General features: G+C 40.6%; 2 protein-coding genes across 4 annotated transcripts in view; one reads left to right on the top strand and one right to left on the bottom strand.

The window, feature by feature from the left end:
- Window positions 1–13,256, top strand: part of DLEC1 (DLEC1 cilia and flagella associated protein) — a 56,862-nt gene extending 43,606 nt beyond the window's left edge. The window contains exons 26-38 of the mRNA XM_077808418.1: window positions 1,433–1,584; window positions 2,458–2,573; window positions 3,354–3,424; window positions 3,723–3,940; window positions 5,223–5,375; window positions 6,399–6,521; window positions 7,247–7,341; window positions 7,445–7,529; window positions 8,136–8,330; window positions 9,311–9,472; window positions 10,846–10,999; window positions 11,563–11,683; window positions 13,133–13,256. Coding sequence (XP_077664544.1) covers window positions 1,433–1,584; window positions 2,458–2,573; window positions 3,354–3,424; window positions 3,723–3,940; window positions 5,223–5,375; window positions 6,399–6,521; window positions 7,247–7,341; window positions 7,445–7,529; window positions 8,136–8,330; window positions 9,311–9,472; window positions 10,846–10,999; window positions 11,563–11,683; window positions 13,133–13,256 — 1,769 coding nt within the window. The remainder of the gene's footprint in view (window positions 1–1,432; window positions 1,585–2,457; window positions 2,574–3,353; window positions 3,425–3,722; window positions 3,941–5,222; window positions 5,376–6,398; window positions 6,522–7,246; window positions 7,342–7,444; window positions 7,530–8,135; window positions 8,331–9,310; window positions 9,473–10,845; window positions 11,000–11,562; window positions 11,684–13,132) is intronic.
- A 1,506-nt stretch (window positions 13,257–14,762) lies between these two features.
- The window catches only part of ACAA1 (acetyl-CoA acyltransferase 1), a 31,513-nt gene continuing 25,609 nt past the window's right edge, over window positions 14,763–20,666 (bottom strand). For all 3 annotated transcript variants that reach the window (XM_077808419.1, XM_077808420.1, XM_077808421.1), the window contains 2 exons: window positions 17,154–17,299; window positions 14,763–16,378 (listed from right to left, as the gene is read on the bottom strand). In XM_077808419.1, the coding sequence (XP_077664545.1) occupies window positions 16,303–16,378; window positions 17,154–17,299 (222 nt within the window). In that variant the 3' untranslated portion in view covers window positions 14,763–16,302. The remainder of the gene's footprint in view (window positions 16,379–17,153; window positions 17,300–20,666) is intronic.

Raw genomic sequence — 20,666 nt, 5'->3', positions numbered from 1 at the left:
AACATTAGTTCTCACGTTGTATCCTGTGATACACTTCCACGTGGTCCATGGAGCTGCATCTATGTCAATAGCAGAGCATCTCTGTTTTCAAGAAGTGATGCCTCCTGCCACGTATTATCCAGTCAGGACTGTCTTGGGGTTTCTGGGACATTTTTTTGATCAAGTAAACAAACAAGTCCTTATCTACATCTGGAGTGCTTGCTAAATATCTTAGTCAGGTGTATGTTAGATGTTTAGATTTCCAGACGCTACCACAACTAGAGGGCTAGCAGACATCTAGAAATAAATAAATAGCATAGATCACGAAGTTAACCAATCAGTCACTCCAATCCCATTGGAGTCAATTTACTTTCATCTTACCAATATTGCTTTTTCATGTAATAAAGCATTACATTTGTGACAGAAAAGTGCAGAATTAGGAGGCTGGCAGGGGAGGTTGTCCTTGGAAGAATCTTTGTCTTAACAAGTGATCCGTAATATAAAAACAGATTGAGAACCACTGAATAGGAAGCTGGAGTGAAAATGATTTGATTCTAGAGCAGCGGTTCCCAAACTGTGGTACATGTACCCCTGGGGTATGTGAGACACCACTGGGGGGTATGCAGGAGAAATTGTGTAATGGTGGGTTTTATTTATTATTTTATTTATTGCATTTTCATAATAGGCTACTCAGACAAAGCTTTAAAATTCTGTGGGAATTTGTTATATAAAGTACGGTAGTTAATTTACTTCAAGATGTACCAGTGAGAACACAAATACACAGAGATGCTGACGTACAGAGCCCTCACCTCCAATCACTGTACAGTGCAGGTTCAGTTGCCCAGCAACTGTCCAGTCTAGTCTATCTGAGCTCAGAACTTAGGGGTTTTTTCGGTTGTATACATTGCACTATACCTATATCCGTATATAACAGTGAAATACAGACAGATGGCTAAAGACAAATAGTGTTAAGAAGGTTTCAGAGTAACACCCGTGTTAGTCTGTATTCGCAAAAAGAAAAGGAGTACTTGTGGCACCTTAGAGACTAAGCAATTTATTTGAGCAATTTATTTATTTATTCGTGCTCACGAAAGCTCATGCTCAAATAAATTGGTTAGTCTCTAAGGTGCCACAAGTACTCCTTTTCTTTTAGTGTTAAGAAGAACACACAAAGTATCAGTGATAAGAAGGGTAGGGGTACATGGGCAGCTGGTAGATCTGGAAGGGGGTATGTGGGCTGCTGGCAGCTCTGGAAGGGGGTATACAATAGGAAAAGTTTGGGAAACTATTCTAGAGGCTGAATTCTCAACTTTGTAAATAGGCATAGCTTCACTGAAGCCAGTGGAACTACCCTGATTAATACCAGCTGATGATCTGAACATGTATTTTGTTTGAAAAACAAACCTTATTCCATTTCCTAGAAATCTTATCAAATGCTCTTCTATTCTTTCAGCATTTATGCTGGCATTACTGTCTCATGGGAGAGGAGTGGCTTTCCATGCCCAACCTTCCACAGGAACTCTGAAAGCCTTCCAGCAGCTAATTATAGAAATAACAGCTTATAACAACATGTGGGGAGAGTACCATGATGATCTCATCTGTAGGGTAGGTGAGGCTTTTTCTTCTGATAACCAAATCTGCATGGTCAGTTTGGGGCCAATTGTCTTTCCCCAAATTCCTCTTTGCTAAAACACATTCTTCTGCTTGTCAGGATTTCAATAAAGATTCAGAGTAGCTTTTTCTAGACTGTTTCTTCTGACAAGGTTTAGTTGACAATTGTCCTCTCCTGTTAAAATGTATGGATCTGGTTTTGGCCACATGTTGGAGGCCTTTTTTTTCAGAGGGCTGTAACAGAGTTCCACAACATAGTTTTGTTCCATCTACAAAATCCAGTTGTAACAGTCGCTACTCGGCTCCACCAACCCAATATGTTGTGCTGTTGTGCCTGGTGGAAGGGCTCTTAGGCTTTGTCTACACTGGCACTTCGTCGGCAAAACTTTTGTCATTCCGGGGTGTTAAAAAACCACACACACACACCCCGAATGTTTTACCGACAAAAAGCACTGTTGTGAACAGCACTTTGTCACCAGGGAGCGCTCTTCTGCCGACAAAGCCACTGCATCTCGTGGGGGCTGGAAGATTTTTGTCAGCAGGAGAGCTCTCTCCTGCTGACAAACAGCAGCTACATGGCGTGCCTTTTAGTGGCACGGCTGTAGCGGCAAAACCGTGTTGCTAAAAGCCTCGTAGTGTAGCCATAGCCTTAGAAAGGCATTAAGCAGAATGACCAATAGATTAGGTACAGGACTTTTCTGGTGACAAGAGTCCTCATTAGATCTCTTGCTTCACTAATGTCCTTTAAAAGAGAGAGTTAAAAAAAACTGAAAATCCATTTGGCTCAAAGGCTACAATATAATTTAGTAACCCACGTTCTAAGGTAGCATTTAATTCTAATTGCCAAGATGCATTGTTTTTTCTTAGGTGGGAGACTTACGGCCTACATTAATTCCTATGCAAATGACTGTGAAAGGTTGCCCAATCTTCTTGCAGATGACAGGACCCCAGACTGAACACCAAACAAAGATACCAATAATCAGGTATAGCCCCCCCAAATGCTGTTTGTAAGGACGTCAGACGTTTCAAATGCCATTAGACTATGCCTACCTACAGTGTTCATTTTTGGTCATTTGCTGTTGTTCAGTAAGAAGGCAGACAATGTTCAATGGTATATTTGTCAAAATACAGTGTGTGCTTTATTTTGTTTAGACAGTCAAACATTACACTAAGGCCTTATCTGATGTAGATAAGTTTAGCATACCGCTTTGTTTGTGTTTCCTAGCATGACTGTAAAATGCCCTGTTTCCATATACAACATCTCCTAAATCCTTCATCAGCTATGCTACCAACCATTCTTCCAGACTGTTTTCTCGGGGTTTAATACTGATTGAATTTCAGTCATTCCAGGCTCAATTGATTCAGGGCCAGCATGGACAGAGATCACTGGCATGCCAGTACCAATGGTGGAAAAAGTCCTGCTACTCCTGTCACTGAGGAGGTAGCCTCTGCCACTCCAACGCTTCTATTGACTTCTTTATCCACCATCTTTCATAAGCACATTTGCTCACACACACGAGTCTGAGACAACTATGTCATCAGAATATGGAGGAAATGGATAATGGAATGTAATCTGAATGTACAAAATAACTTTGTTTCCTAGATTGACTGTAGATTATCTGGTTTCCAATACAACAAACTTCCAACAGTAACTCTTGAAGCTGATCTGTTTCCACTTTGTTAATGTCTCATTTAAAAGAAAAATTCTTAGGAGTTGACTTAACAATTGCACATTGTAACATTAACTTATTCCTCCTTTCCAGGTTTGGTGCTCATGTCTCTGGTGGGGATACTGTCACCCGCTGCATCAGACTCAACAACCCCACTCCCTGTGGTAAGGCTGGTTTCATATTCTAAGATATACGAGCTAGGCTGGGATCCTTGGACCTGGCTAGACTGTGTCTAGTGCAAGACCAGTGACAGGCAAAGATGGGTTTAAGTCACATTTACGCTCTTCTGATCCTTGAGGAATCCCTGACTGGTCCTGAGAGTAAAAAACTTCCACTTAAGTGCGCTTGGCATCCGTGTGTCCGTGTGCCATTGTCAAACTAGTCCACTTTTTCTCAAGGGCCAAAAAAGCTATGTTATTGTTGGCCTGACTAAGATTAATAGTTCTTTCCTTTTTCATTCAGACATTCGCATGGACTGGAAAACTTACAATCAAGAAAAAGATCATGAGAAGCTGGTGGACCTCTTGCTGTTTTATGGCCCTCACTTTCCTATGAAGAACGTAGAGGAGAATGAGATTGAGTCAACTGCGAGCGCCTCAGAGACTGAAATTGTGTTAAACTGGGATAAAATTCCAAGCAGCCCAGACACCATTTCTCCAGCCTCTTTCGTGACAGATGATGTAAGGTCATGGCAGCCTGGTTTTCTAAACCCCATTATCAGAAAAGAGAACAGAATGCTGGGAATCATTAGGAAAGGGCTGGATAATAAGACAGAAAATATCATACTGCCTCTGTATAAATCCATGCTACATTCATATTTTGAATGCTGCGGGCAGATGTGGCTGCCCCATTTCAAAAGATACACTGCAATTTGAAAGGTGGAGAAAAGGGCAACAACAATGGTTAGAAGTATATAACAGCTTCCATATGAGGAGAGATGAATAAGACTGGAACTTTTCAGCTTGGAAAAGAGATGATTAAGGGGGATATAATAGAGGTCTATAAAATCATGACAGGTGTGTAGAAAGTAAATAGGGAAGTGTTATTTACTCCTTCTCGTAACAGAAGAACTAGGGGGTCACCAAATGAAATTAATAGGCAGCAGGTTTAAAACAAACAAAAGGAAGTATTTCTTTACACAAGGCACAGTCAACCTGTGGAACTCCTTGCCAGAGGATGTTGTGGAGGCCACTGGGGAAGTTCCAGAAGATTGGAAGGGAGCTAATGTGTCAATTTTTTAAAAGAGGTTAAGGGGTGACTTGATTAGACTATAAGTACCTACATGGGGAGCAAATATTAAATAAGTGGCTCTTCAATCTAGCAGAGAAAGATATAACATGATCCAATGGCTGGAAGATGAAGCTAGACAAAGTCAGACTGGAAATTAATAAATTTTTAATGGTAAGAGTAATTAAAAATTGTTAACAATTTATCAAGGGTCATGGTGGATACTGCATCACTGACCATTTTAAAATCAATCAGGATGGGATGTTTTTCTAAACGATCTACCCTAGGAATTATTTTGGAGAAGTTCTCTGGCCTGTGTTATACAGGAGGTCAGACTAGATGATCATAATGGTAATTTCGGTTCTTAGAATCTATGAATCGGTATTAAACCAACACTATTTTTTGTTTTGAAAACATTAATCTAGGAAGCCATGGGCTGGAATGCTGCTTTGCATGATGAGCAAGACACTCTTAAGGCTCAGTCTTACTGTCATCTGAACAGCATTGGGGTACCTGACCTTCCATTGATTTCAGTGGGAGGTCAGGGCATCCAGCGCCCGCAGGAGTTACCCCGAGTCACAATGTTTAATGGGAGAAACCAGGGTTTATGCTGGAAAGTGAGACAAAATGATATTAGCTATTTTTGCTCTCTCCCTTTGTTTTGAGAATGATGGTTCTGCCTTCCCATAGTCCTGTGCTGAATATGTAACATTCCTTACCCTTTCATACCTGTAGGAGTCAGATGTAGACAACAAGAAAGAGAAAGGAAGGAGTGATTCTGAAGTCTGGAGACCAGTAAATAATCAAAAGAAAATAATCTCTGTCCTTGTACAAGCTCATGAAGGGTTTCCTTCCGACTATCCCTACTGTATAACTCCTACACAAATCGTAAGCTGTGGCTCTTATGTGTCCTTATAGTTTGCAAATAGCCAACTGTATAGAACTGGGGAGATGGGACAGAAAGGGAAGTCTTTTCATTGGTACAGAGCAAGAGCAGTGGAAAAACGAAATCTTAAAGAAGGTGTGGAGAAATACTTCTGCAGACCTTAGGAAGTCAACAGGATAACAATGGTCTCCAACAGACTTCCCAAGGTCCAAGAAGTCCAAGTACCAAGCTCTGGAAGCAGGTCCTTTGCCCTGTGAAGAACAGGCAAACATAACTGGCTGAGCTTGAATGCAGGCCTTTCGACCTCAGGCTGTCTTCACAGGTGACTCATCCTGTACAAATATACTGTATAACTCATACTGCTTCAAAAATAATTGATCCAAAATCAGTTAGGGACCACAAGATCTAGAATAAAATATGCTCAGAAATTTGACAGGAAAAAAATGACAAACAGTTTATTGGAAACAAAGTTATGAGTGTGTGTGTCCATACATCAAAAATTTGAACATTAATGAACTTTTAAAAAAACCCACCACATCTTAAATCTTGGATTAATCTAGCAGTGTATCAATTTTCAGTTCCCAAATGTAAGAAACTTCTTTGCCAAAGGGTTAAAGTACAAGGTTAGACTTAATAAAAGAAAATTTTAAAGGGGTCATTTGTAAATTCTTGGAACTCAACAGTAATTAGAAACTTAACTAAGTTCTCAGAAAATTAATTCAGTTTCTTAAAACTAATTTAGTTATTTTGGTGCACGTGTATGCATGGACCCCTTTATTTCAGAATAAAAGTGGCTAAAGTTGAGTGTACCCACATAGATTTGCATGGAAATAGTTACATTGGTTTTAATTCATATTTTGTCATTTTTGTGCAAGTCTGGGCATAGAGCAGCCCAAAGAGATTTTTATGTATGCTTTAACTGCAAAGCTCAATGCAACCTTAGATGTAGATCTGTTAAGATGCTTCCATAATGCAAAACTGCTCATTTGCTTTAGCTAAATGTCTGTATAATATTTTGATTCCAGGTTGTTCCTGCAGGTGGCAGTGCCTCCATCCATATTTCCTTCACTCCACTCATGTTACCAAAGCTCATTAACAAAGTTGAATGTGAGGGGTTTGCATTGGGTTTCGTGAGTCTAGACAGCAAGGTAAATGTACTAGCACAGCTAAGTATTTAGCTAAGTGGTATTGTCACTTCCGTTTGCTTCTTTCTGCGCTGAATGCTGATCAGTAACAGTGAAGCTATTTTATTATTTATTCCTTACAACTATGGGGAGCAGGTGGTGAATAGTGATTTCTGCTACTGATTAGCTAATAACGGCACACACAGCTAATTTATACTAAAACCGTTTTTAATAAGGAAATAGGGAATTAGGACTTAGACTCCTGAGTGCTATTCCCAGCTCTCCCTCTCATTCACTGTGTGAATTTGAACAAGTCACCTATCTTCTATCAGACTCTTCCCTGGTGAAATTGGAGTACAAGTTACAGGCTGCTGCAAAGCTTAAATAATGTTTGTAAAGAACTTTGAGATCCTCAGCTGTGAAGCACAAAGTGTTATTAACTATAATAAAATATTTAGTAAAGAAATTTTATAAAATTTTAGAACATATGAGTTGCCCCCATATTAATGAGAGGCTTTCACCTAATTTATTAAGAATTTTTGTTTGCATTCAAAATGCAAATATAGCTCAGATTCTGCTATTCACAGAATTTTTATAGAGGTAGCATAATTTACTACAAAGAATAGGCCAAACACTGCCAGAGTTCATCTATGGCTGACAGCTTTGAGAAACACCCTCTCAGATTGAAGTTAGTGCTTCAGCTTTGACACATTAGTTTGATCCTCATGTATTCTTCCTTTTCTTATCAGCTTGCACAAGGGATACCTGGCAAGGTGACTCGTTCATATGGCTATGGAGTTGCACCGTTCCGAATGGACTTGCAAGCTTTTGTAAAGCCTGCTTTGTGAGTACAACAGCTCCGACAGGTCATAAACTTACAGTAAACAACTAAATGAAATCAGAGACTAAGGAAAGGGTTCTAACAGCCTGTGATTCCTTATGTTCAGGTTAACTATAGAAATGGATCATGATGGAGGAATGGTGTTTCATTCCATGGCAAGTGATCTCATACCAAATCAACCCCTTTCTGGAGTGAGTATCTAACATATTACTGTATTAAGGTGTATTTAAATATACTGCTCAGCTGTTAAGATCATTCATGGCAACACTCACGTTGGTGTAAAATAATGTTTTTACTGACCACGTCCTGGTGATGCAGTGTTAAATGTTTACCCACAACGCAATACCTTTATTTTTTTTGGTAGACTACAAACTAGGCCAGAGGAGACTAGAGTATAATTACCTGTAAGTCAAGAAGGGAGATGTTATTTCAGGAAGACGGCTATTCTGTGTTAGGTTAATTTACCGTAGTGATCTTTTAAGTATCAAAACAATTATTCATTTTCAGATTTTAAAAGATTCTGGAGCAGAATGAAGGTGATTTAACTCCCAGCATGTCTGTGAATTTTGGTGATTCACAAAGTTCTATCAAATTTTGTTTTTAAACCTTTTATTATATTTTTATTTTACATTTTAATCAAGAGATTCTGAAGCACCCACACCGAGAAAAAAGAAAGTGGTTTGGGGAAGGATCTCCAAATCTCAGATGCTATGGAATGGCTCGAGAGACTAGATAGCCTTCAAGCCTCTGGAGGGAATTCAGATTGAAAGTAGTTTAATAAATACATTCTCCTTCAGGTTTTGACAGAGTCAGTCCTTACTCACAACCTGAAACTCACCAATTCCACAGAGGCTCCCCTGCACTTCAGGATCCTTCTATCTGTGCCCTTCACTGTGTCCAGTATCGACCCCAACAGGAGCCTGAAAACATCCCACAGCGACAGGGAGGAGCAAGGGAAGCAACTTCTACTTCATCCACAGCAAAATGTGCTGGTAGGTTCAAAAAAGCCCCTCAGGCCAGGACAGTTTAAGGCTTGTCAACCCAGTGCATTAGTCCGCACTAAAGGGGTGTCAATTCTATTGCACACTAACTGGCCCACATGGACCCTGCTGGCATGCACTAGCCGTTCCCTAGTGCATGTTCATGTAGTACTGTTTCAGCAGGGACTGGTGTCCACTCTAGTACCCACTAGAATTCACACCTCTCTAGTGCAGATTAATCCTCCATGTAGACAAGCCCTTAGTAATCAGTATACAAACATGGCCTAGGTGAACTGCAAAGCTTTGGGGAGGAAGGAAAAACACAATTGTACAATGGTGCTTGTTATGCTTTTCTTACTAGCAATGTCCCACTGAAGTCACTTTGCAGGAAGCACTGAATCAGTATCAGAATATCATAATGATAGATGTATTTACAATGTAAAAGAAAATACTTGGCTTTCCACTCTTCCTTTCAAGGCCTGAGCTTCCCATCTGCTAACTCCTATGTTAGATGACAGGGGAAGGCAGAAGAATCCTGTTTCATTTTAGGTGTATATGTTGGTGTCAGGGAATAGTCACTCAGCAAAGAATGAAATAACTACACTTCAACATGGGCACACGGGGCTTGATTCTGACAGCAAAACTAACAACTCCACGGAAGGCAATAGAATTACTTCTGTAAAAGTGCAATTAGGGAGAGGAGAATCTGGAGAATTCACAATCTTCAACTTGCGGGTTTTTCTCCTCATATTTTAAAGCATTACAGTTCACCTTTCGCCCTCTGTTTCACTGTACTCGCCTTTAGGAAATAGTTCTGGATTTTGAAAAAAATGTCAAGATTTTTTTTAAACCTTTGCCTTGTTGTACAGGATCCCATGGGATTTTGGGCACTGGCATGATTCTTTTGGGTTATGATGGAAATGTGCGCTCTGGGGCAGAGCTGTGGATTTCCTACAGTTACTTCACACATTTTCATCTGAATTTCCCCCCAGGTGAAAGTGTCATTTCACACAACTCTGGAGTTACTTACGTATCAGAATCTGCCAGCTGACCAGCTGCTCTCAGGAATCAAAGTGCTCCAGTTTGAGAATGGAGACAGGAAAGTGGAATTCAGTCAAAATCTGGTTATTGAATACAGTAACAGAACGACCCAGGTAACAAGCACTGAAGAACAAAAGTAACTCTAAAAACTTATGTTCATGATGGACCTTTAATACAGAATGATCAGTTATTTTTCATAACTTACCCACCACTGAAATGCAGCTGCTTCTAGGGTAAAGTATGCCAACTAACCAATAATGAACAGCAGCGCTGCACAAAAGTAATAGCTTTCAACTGAAACTGCAGGGGACTCTCAGGATAACAGACGGTTAATCTCAGTGTGGCGGCCTAATTCAAAGAGTCCCATAGGTTCTTTGATTGTACAACAGGAAGGCCTAGATTTCAGCCAAAAGACAGCACCCTCCAATGAGACTTTGCCCCTTGACACCATGCGGAGGCATTTGCTCAGTACTGACTCAGCGAGAGTGCTAGGGACTGAGTTACCAGCATCACCGCCTGCAGCAATATTCCTTGGAGGTCTCTTGTGGCTGCTTAGCTGATGGGATGGGATATGATCACAGCCCCCACAGTTTGAAACTGACCTCTTCCAGACTGAAGGCTATAAAATCAGCAGTTTCAGTGCTGTGCAGAATTTTTACATTCAAGGTATTTCTAAAGTTTTGCTCACTGTGGTATCTAAGATATGGACAACATAATGATAACTGTAGACAGCCTGTGTAAAAAAACAATTTGCAACTATGTGCCAGATACAGCTCTAAAGAAGGAAGAGAAACTAGAATGTCTGTGTCTTCATACATCAGAATGTACAACGAACATTACCTTGCTGAGGACATACAATGTTGCTGTTCTGAAAACCTCCCTGAAAAAGCAACACAGCACCCTTAACTGTCGTAATAGGCCACAGGCTTAAACAAAGTCTGAACTATAGAGTGTAATCTCTCTTCTCTTGCCTAAGCCAACATCTGAGAAACTAAGGTCTGGTCTACACTAGACCTGTACTGGTATAATTACGTCATTCAGGGGTGTGAAAAATCCACATCACAGAGCAACGTAGTTATAGCAACCTAATCCCCCTTGTATACAGCGTTATGTCAGCAGAAGAGCTACCATCTCTCAGGAGGTGGATTAACTCTGCTGACAGACGAGCTCTCTCCTGGCAGCTTAAAGCATCTTCATTAAAGCGCTACAGTAGCACAGCTGTGCCAATGCAGTGTTTTAAGCGTGGGCTTGCCCTAAATAATCACAGAATCATAGATTTTAAGGTCAGAAGGGACCATTATGATCATCTCCAGCACAAAGCAGGCCACAGAATCTCACCCACCCAGTCCTGTAAGAAACCCCTAACTTATGTCTGAGCTACTGAAGTCCTCAAATCGTGGTTTAAAGACTTCAGTGCTCGTTACATTTTGGACAAAGTTATGGATTGTTGTTTTTTTAACTCCCTTCCTCTCTTGTATTCTTCCAGCTCGTGCCAGTGACTGCATACCTTACTGTCCCACTATTGGAGCTCTCTTGTGAGACAGTTGATTTTGAGACCTGCTTTGTAGACCAAACCAGGACAGAAGATGTCTTCCTGTTAAACAGGAGCAGATGCAGAAGTTACTGGACTGCTTTACTGGGTATTAAGCCTGTGCAATAGATTCCCTTTGTTATAAGAGGCTAACACTTTGTGTTCTGTTTTAGTAAGATGAGCACGCACATCTAGTCAATACATACAACATGATGACAACCATTCAGTAAGAAGCAGGTCAGGTTCTGATCTCACTATTTTTACTCCAATGTTTCTTCGCTGACTTCAGTAATTACTTCAGATGTACACCAGAGAATAGAATCAGACCCACCATATTTATTGATCTCTCTTTTCTAACTTAAGGCCTGATCCTAAGAGGAAGTGAGCACCAGGAACTCCCATTGACTTCAGCCTGAGCTTGCTTCTAATGAGGTTCATGGTAAAATGCCCATTTATTTCAGTGGGAGCAGGACTAGACCATTTTATTTTGCCATTTACAACTCCCACTACCCCAGCTTGCCCTGCAAATGAAAATGTAGACAAGTCAAATGTGACAATACCAGACACTTTTTCATTGGCAAGTCAGGAGATGTTTTGTTTACTTACATGAATACTGTGTTATACACAAGGCTCTTATATCATGTCAATTGATATTTTCATACTTTGCTGCAGACCACCAGGAAGAGCATAAGAGCATGGCAGTATTTTCCATCTGCCCCACTCACGGAATTCTTGAGGCACATGAAGGCAGCTTACCCACCAAAGCAGCTTTAAAGATCAGTTTTACCGCAAGGTAGAGTAAGAGAACAGAAGTTTTGCTGTCTTTGGAGTTGACTAAGAACGACCTTGCAGACTGCTATGGTGCAAGGAGTAGTTAAAACAGAAATTAACTGTTACCCCAGTGTGTGCCTCCATCGAACAGCTGCCCAGTTCTCTGGGCTACAGTGTTGTCTATGAGAAGAGAATAAAAGTGGTTTTGCTTCCCTCATAATCCAAGAACAAATGTTTCTGCTAAAATTATCAGCCATTATGTAGCTGAATTATTGAGACATATTCAGTCAATAGAGGCCCATTTACACATGGGAATGCATTTTAACATGGCTGTACTGCGCAGTTCCTGCATGTACCCGGACAAAGGGGATTTAGACATCTTAATTCCCATTTGCCCATACATTTCCACAGCATGCACACAAGAGTCACGGTACAGTAAATGCCCAAATCAAGGTACACGCTTTTTCATGCAAACCTTAGGCAATGACGTTTTGGAAATACTACCATGAGTTAGAGTTCAGAGGCACCCCGCTGAGATGAAGCTCTTACAGCTATTGTTTCTGTGCTGGTACTACAAACTGCTGTGCATGGCCAATGTCCGAGCCCTCTGGCTGTCTCCTTAGATTTTAAATTCCTTATCATAAGGCTCATATCCTGCCCATGGTGCCCAACAAGTGCTCAGGAAAGTTGAACCCTTGCTGTTCCACATAGTATTCTGTGAAGTCACACTAAGAAGCTTACCACACTGTCTCTACATGCTGAACTAGCCAGGAATGGCGAATTGCGGCCACGGGGAGCTGCAAGGGGCCATGCCTGCGGACTACCAACGTAAACAAAATGTCTCGTGGCCTACCAGTGGACTACCCTGACGGGCCACTTGCTGAAGGTTGGCGACTCCTGCTCTAGATCTAGAATTCACACGTCACAAGTTAACCAAAACTACACTTACTGTAAATGTTTGCCTAAAGCTAACATTCAGTTGACTGCCTCCTGCCCTATTAGAACCAATGGGAAAATTTTCTCATCTAACTTGCCTTTTCCATAGGACAATAGCTGTCCCCTGGAGAAAGCTCAGCGTCATTCCCTGCCATCACAATAATACCTGTCATTTAGATATTTATAAAAATACAACTACACAACAAAAAGAACATTGAAGCTTTCCTTCCAAACACCACATTAACACATTCAACATCATATATACCATTAGGTAAGACACTGTTAAAAAGCATACTGGTACCCAGTTACTACATGTGATGTGATGGTACATGAAACTGGGCCAGGCTACAGTAGTCAAAACTCACCCATAAGGAAAGCAAAGTTAACTTCTGCAGTATCAGATAGCTGGCCAGCACAACAAATGTCAGAGAACAGCATCATTGTCCCCCTCCCAGCCCCCTTATAGAACTGTGCTGTATTCTTGCACGTAGTAGAATGGCAAACTAACTGAATGTCTTCTCCCTTTGTATTTTAGGAGTAATGTGGAATATGAAACTACAGTGACTGTTTCTGGAATGCTGGGAGAAAAGCCCTGCAAACTACAGATCAGAGGCAGAGGATCTTACGATGAGAAATATGAAGATCTCCGCTTAATATAAGAGAGATGGTATAGATTAGGTGTCAAGATCACATTCTTGGCTATTGAAGTCACTGGAAGTTACATATGTATACTGAATGGCACTATTTAAACTACATTGCCCATATTTTCATGTACTTGAGATTTAAATAAAAATTGTAGTTTTAAAATAAATTCCAAGTAGTGTATAACAAAGAATTTTACTGAACTAGGATAATTGTCTACTGGACAAATCCCATTCAACAGGTGTTTAGTATGTGTTGAGTTTTATAGTTACCTTTTATTGGCATATGCCCATTGATACTTCCAAGGTATCTGTTTCACAGTTCTTTTAAAATTGCCCTGCTTTGTAGAAGGAGGCTCCTGTAACAGTTTAGTTTGCTCCTTGGTTTAAAAGTAAGTCAGCCATTAATTCCACATAATAATAGTTAGGTGCAAACTAGAGACTTAGAAATAGTGAACAAGACCATCATTCTGACTGCCTCAGTTTCTTTCAGTGCCTTGGAATATAAAAGTCAATGGGAGCTGGGTATCTATATCCCTTAGGCACCTTTAAACATTTAGGTTGGTATTTTTTAAGTAGTAAGTGTCTGGGAGTTGGTCATGGTCCCCTACCCCTGCAACTATAGAAGGGGGATTCCACCCCACTTCATGTTCTTGCGCTCCCTTGGTTCCCACCTACTCACACTTTCGTGTTTACAGTAATACCAACAAAACTGAAAGTCACTCTGATGTTCCCATTTCTGAGAGCATAACAGTTTCCCACCCTCATCCTGCAACAGAAGTATTTTGCAGACAGTGTGTGAGGAATCTTTGCTGGCAAAGAGCAGAAACAGAAGTAGTTTTAGCAAGCGTCAGACAGATTTTTTCAACCAGTCAATCCCATGTATCCATAAAAGCCTGGGCCAGAATTTTCAAATGTGGGCATGCAAAGTGAGGCATCTCATAGACTCACAGACTTTAAGGCCAGAAGGGCTGATTGCAATCATCTAGGCTGACCTCCTGCATATCACAGGTCACAGAACCTCACCCACACCCTACTGTAATAGACCCATAACCCCTGGCTGAGCTACTGAAGTCCTCTACTAATGAGTGAAAGACTTCAAGTTATGGAGAAGCCACCATTTACTCTAGTGTAAACCAGAAAGTGGCCCCTTCCCTATGCTGCAGAAGAAGGTAACCCCCTTCACCCACGCCCCAGGGTCTCTGCCAATCTGACCTGGAAGAAAATTCCTTCCTGACCCAAAACATGATCAGTTGAACTATGAGTATGTCAGCAAGACCACCAGCCAGACACCTGGGAAAGAATTCTCTCTGTAGTAACTCATCTAAATCAAAACAGTCTAATTTTTCCAGAGATAGGAACTGGAGGCCTCCCTGTCCCTCTGATTTCAGCATCTCACTTTGCAGCCCCACCTCAGACTTCTGCCTTGGAACTCTAGCATGCTGCTCACATACCATTTGAATAAGTGTGACTAGTTTAGTGGGTTTTTTCCCCATTCGTAGGGAAAGAATATAAAAAATCAGCCCATCTTTAACTGTGGCCTTTAATTACTGATCCCGATTTTTAGAACATAGCAATTACATTCAAGTACCCAATTATGTTAAGTGCATAACCAAGAAACAGGACACAACTTTTCAGCTTGTCAGATGACAATAAGTACATTTCCTTTTAAAATAGTTAGCATTAGGAGTTTAAATGGTCTTTTGAAGGTAGTAACTAAATCCATTTATTCATGTCTGAATACCAGTGACATCACAGCAGAAATTTTGGAAGCCTTCACAATCTATCACTAACTTCTAGCAGCTAACCTTCCGGTGATCTGCCACACACCATCCATTTCCTCTCTGGTCATCCCTACTACGATAACCCTCCACCATTCCTTCCATAATAACTGTCTCAAGGTTATCTCCAACTCTACGCCTAATGTGACCAAAGTACATTAGCTTGCTACTGAAGAAGCGAAATGGTTGTACAATACAAAAAGTATGTCTTTGCACTGGTAATAAAACCATACTGACTCAGGGAGAATGCTACTGATATTCATGCAGAGTTAACAGAAAAAAAAAGGGGGGGGGGGGCAAAATCAGTCCTATATTAGGGTAGTGAGATACAAAATAAGCTTTTATTAAATGTTAATTCAGAAAAAAGGCTGATTTTTTTAGAAGTCACAAAACAAGCTAACATTAAGTAAAAACGCTATAAAGTTAAGGATGGAATGGTCAGCTTTTATTTTACAATTACTAGTTTGCATAGCCTGCTCAGCCCTTCTCTGCCTTTTATTTCACTCCTCTCATTTACAAGAGAAATCTTATTCGTGAATGGACAAACTTGCATACAATTCCATCTACTCTGCCCAAATTTGTTTAACAGAAAAACATGGGAGTTTTTTAATAAAAAAAAAAAACACCACACATACTGGGCAAGTGGACAAATTAGATGAGCCATAAAGGATCGTTATAACCTGAATGTAATCACTCAGGCTGTTGGTGAAATACCAGGGCTTAACCACTTTAAAAAAACATTTTCATTGTTGCTGCTGATTTAATCAATCATCCCAGGATGATCCCTTAAAAACGTTATCGTTAGGTAGTAAAAAATCTACATGTGTGTTGGAAAAATTGCTCCATGTGCATCAACATTCAGTTGCCTATGCAACTGTACCTTAACATCTGTCATTAAAAAAACCAAGATCCACATGAACTTCATCTTTCTGAATTACAGCCCTGATCCCCTGGTTCCACACGAGTAATTTTACCTATGAATACCATTGACTCCAGTGGGATTACTAATATGCATGTGAATTGAGGCCTCTATTTTTAAGATCAAAACTGACTGAACTGAGCTCATCTATGTCCCCTGGCATTTGCATACCTTAGCTTTGAGGCAGCCACCAAGCTCATTTCCTCCCACCCCAAAGTATTTCAGTATACAGTGCACAGACATTTATACCCTTTAAGTTCCATTAAACAAATTCCTGAACCCACTTGCATTTTTACAGTGCAAATTATTCATCATCATTGGAAAATGAAGAGTCAGATGCGGTGCTTCTCTTGTACAATGGAATTCACTTCCCTGGGTATTCAAATACTGCTGCAGCTCCCATACCAGTTCCAATGCACATGGATACAACACCATACGCTCTGGAACAAAACAAGTTAGTGTGTGGTTAGAAACAACAACCCTGGTTCTAGATTGCCTGAAAAAAATCAGTCAATAAAGTTAACTTATACTGCCCACAAACCTAAAGGTTGGCTTAGATACAAAAAGATTCTAATTCAGGAACAGTCTCTGGTGCCTATTTCCCTAAAGTGGGAAAGAGAGATTCCTTATACAAGTTTCCTTTCAGCCAACTCTTCTATGCCCCATGGCATCACAGATATATCCACTCTCCCGGGAGTGGCACACTGTAAGAACTGTGCCCCTCAGCGATCAAAGAAGATAAATTAACTGGGGACGTGGGTTATAGAGGGGGTGAGCTTTAGGACTCTGCTTTGATTGAGGTCGTGTTGAAGAAGAAACTCACCCTCTGAGATGAAGGGATGGGATCAGTTCAGAATACTGCCACAAGAAAACCACCACACTGCCTCCCTCTACTACTCTTCAGAAAGCTCAGCTATGATCTACTCCAGGTGTACAATGAAACTCTCATGCTGTTCATCAGAATTTGTGGGGAAATACGCTGTGTGTAAATCCACCAGGAAACTCTAAACTAAGTTTCTCTACTCTGTTTGAAGACACCTGAGTCGCTCTTACTCAACTTGTTTAGCAATAATAGCCTGCCATCTCCTACTGTCCTCTAGACTATGGCAGAAACATGAACGCTCCATTTTAAGGAAGGGACATCACAAGCTTTGACCATTACCTTGTAGATACTTTACAGAAACAACCATTTACCACATTATTTTAAATGCTCACCGTTTTCCCCTTCGCTTCAGTTCATTGAGCAAAGTGACAACTTGACGAGCCCCAGTACAGCCTAGTGGGTGACCCAATGCTATAGCTCCTCCAAGGGGGTTGACCTTCTCCTTTGGGATCCCCAGTTTCTCAACACAATACACAACCTAGAAAGACATATCAAGAATGTCCTTGTGAAATTAATCACGTTATGTGTCAGTTCTCAGCATGTATCCTATACTGGGGAACAGCCTGGATTGCCACAAGAATGGCCATACTGGGGCAGACCAATGGTCCATATAGCCCAGTATCCTGTCTTCTGACAGTGTCCAATGCCAGATGCTTCAGAGGGAATGAGCAGAACAGGGCAATCTATCAAATGATCCACACTGTTCTCCAGTCCCGGCTTCTGGCAGTCAGAGGTTTACGGACATCCAGAGCATGGGATTGCATCCCTGACCATCTTGGCTAACAGCCATTGATTGACCTATCCTCCTTGAACCTAATTCTTTCTTGAACCTAGTTACACTTTTAACATTCCCCACATTCCCTGGTAACGAATTCCACAGGTTGACTGTGCCTTGTGTGAAGAATTACTGCCTTTTGCTTTAAACCAGCTGCCTATTTATTTCATCAGGTCCCCCGGCTCTTGTGTTATGTGAAGGGGTAAATAACACTTCTTTATTCACTTGCTCCACACCATTAATGATTTTATAGACCTCTATCATATCTCCCGCTAGTCGTCTCTTTTCTAAACAGAGCAGTCCCCGTCTTCTTAATCTCTCCTCATATGGAAGCTGTTCCATTCCCCAAGACATTTCTGCTGCCCTTCTCTGTACTTTTTCCGATTCTAATATATCTTTTTTGAGATGGGGCCCCCAGAACTGCACGTAGTATTCAAGGATTGGGCATACCATGGATTTATGTAGTAGCATTATGATTTTGTGTGTCTTTTTATCTATCCCTTTCCTAATAGTTCCTAACATTCTGCTAGCTTCTTTGACATCCACATTGAGTGGATGTTTTCAGAGAACTATCCATGATTACTCCAAGATCCCTTGCTTGAGTGGTAACAGCTAATTTAGACACCATCATTTTGTTTATATAGTTGGGATTATGTTTTCCAATGTACATTACTTTGCATTTATCAACATTGAATTTCATCTGCCATTTTGTTGCCCAGTCACCCAGTTTGGTTAGATCCCTTTGTAACTCTTTGCAGTCAGATTTAGACTTCACTATCTTGAGTAATTTTATATCATCTCCAAATTTTAGCTCCTCACTGCTTACCCCTTTTTCCAGATAATTTATAAAAATGGTGAACAGCACTGGTCCTAGTACAGATCCCAGGGGGACACTGCTATTTACCCCTCTTCATTCTGAAAACTGACCATTCATTCCTACCCTTTGTTTCCTATCTTTTAACCAGTTACTGATCCATGAGAGGACCTTCTCTCTTATCCCATGACTGCCTATACTTTGCTAAAGAACCTTTCGTGAGAGATCTGGTCAAAGACTTTCTGAAAGTCCAAGTACACTATATCCATTGGATTATCCTTGTTCACATTTGTTGACCTCCTCAAAGAATTCTAATAGATTAGGAAGCACGATTTCCCTTTACAAAAGCCAGGGATTCCCCAACAAATTGTGTTTTATCTGTATGTCTAATAATTCTGTCCTTTACTACAGTGTCAACCAATTTGCCTGGTATTGAAATTAGGCTTACTGGCCTGTAATTGCCAGGATCACCTCTCAAGGCTTTTAAAAATATCAGTGTTACATTAGCTATTCTGCAATCATCTGATACAGAGGCTGATTTAAATGACAGATTACATAGCACAGTTAGTAGTTCTGCAGTTTCATATTTAAGTTCCTTCAGAACTCTTTGGTGCATACCACTTGGTTCTGGTGATTTATGACTGTTTAATTTATCAATTTGCTCCAAAACCACCTCTCCCAACAACTTAATCTGGGACAGTTCCTCAGATTTATTACCTAAAAAGAATGGCTCAGGTGCGGGAATCTCCAGCACATCCTCTGCAACGGCCTTGTCTACCTTGATGCTCCACTGGCACCTTAATCAGACAGTGGCCCCACTGATTTTGTCACAGGTTCCTGCTTCTGATGTACTTAAAACAAATTTGCTGTTAGTTTTTGTGTCTTTTGCTAGTTGCTCTTCAAATCCTTTTTTGGCCTGCCTCATTATACTTTTACACTTGACTTGCCAGAGTTTATGCTCAGTAGAATTTGTCTTCCAATTTTTAAAAGATGTCTTTTTGTCTCTAACTGCCTCTCTAACTCCGCTGTTTATCCATGGTGGCATTTTTTGACCTGTTACTATTAACTTTTAGTTGTGGTTTATATGTAGTTTGAGCCTCTACTCCGGTGTTTTTAAAAAGTTTCCATGCAGCTTGCAGGCATTTCACTCTTGTGACTGTTCCTTTTAATTTCCATTTAACTAGCCTCCTCATTTTTGCATAGTTCCCCTTTCTGAAGCTAAATGTTACGATGGTTTGGTTTTTGGGGTATTTTCCACCCTACAAGGATTTTAAATGTAATTACATTATGTTTGCTTTTACCTAGCAATTCAGCTATATTCACTTCTTGGACCAGATCCTGTACGGCACTTAGGACTAAATCAAGAATTGCCTCTCCCATTGTGCATTCCAGGACTAGCTCCAAGAAGCATCCATTAATGGTATCTAGAAATTTTCTCTCTGAAACCCATTCTGCGGTGACATGTGCCTAGTCAATATGAGGATAGTTGAAATCCCCCATTATTATTAGGTTTTCTCTTTTTCAAGCCTCTCTAATCTCCCTGAGCTCTTCACAATCATCATCATCATGCCAGTCAGGTTGGTAATATATTCCTACTGCTATACACTTATTATTCAAGCGTGGAATTTCTACCCATAGAGTTTTTATGGTACTGTTTGATTCATTTAAGATTTTTACGCTATTGGACTATGTTTTCTTTCACATATAGTGCCATTCCCCCACCAGTACGACCTATACTGTGATTGCTATTTATTTTATACCCTGACTTTACCATGTCCCAATGATTATCATCATTCTACCAAAAAGAAAAGGAGTACTTGTGGCACCTGAGAGACTAACCAATTTATTTGAGCATAAGCTTTCATGAGCTACAGCTCACTTCATCGGATGCATACTGTGGAAAGTTTAGAAGATCTTATTATATACACACAAAGCATGAAAAAATACCTCCTCCCACCCCACTCTCCTGCTGGTAATAGCTTATCTAAAGTGATCACTCTCCTTACAATGTGTATGATAATCAAGGTGGGCCATTTCCAGCACAAATCCAGGTTTTCTCACCCCCCCCCGCCCCAAAACTCACTCTCCTGCTGGTAATAGCTTATCCAAAGTGACCACTCTCCTTATATTGTGTATGATAATCAAGGTGGGCCATTTCCAGCACAAATCCAGGGTTTAACAAGAACGTCTGGGGGGGGGGTAGGAAAAAACAAGGGGAAATAGGCTACCTTGCATAATGACTAAGCCACTCCCAGT

The sequence above is a fragment of the Eretmochelys imbricata genome, chromosome 2, assembly GCF_965152235.1.
Source record: "Eretmochelys imbricata isolate rEreImb1 chromosome 2, rEreImb1.hap1, whole genome shotgun sequence".
NCBI lineage: Eukaryota > Metazoa > Chordata > Testudines > Cheloniidae > Eretmochelys > Eretmochelys imbricata.
The sequence above is the reverse complement of the archived record's forward strand: the minus strand, read 5'-3'. Positions and strand labels throughout refer to the sequence as shown.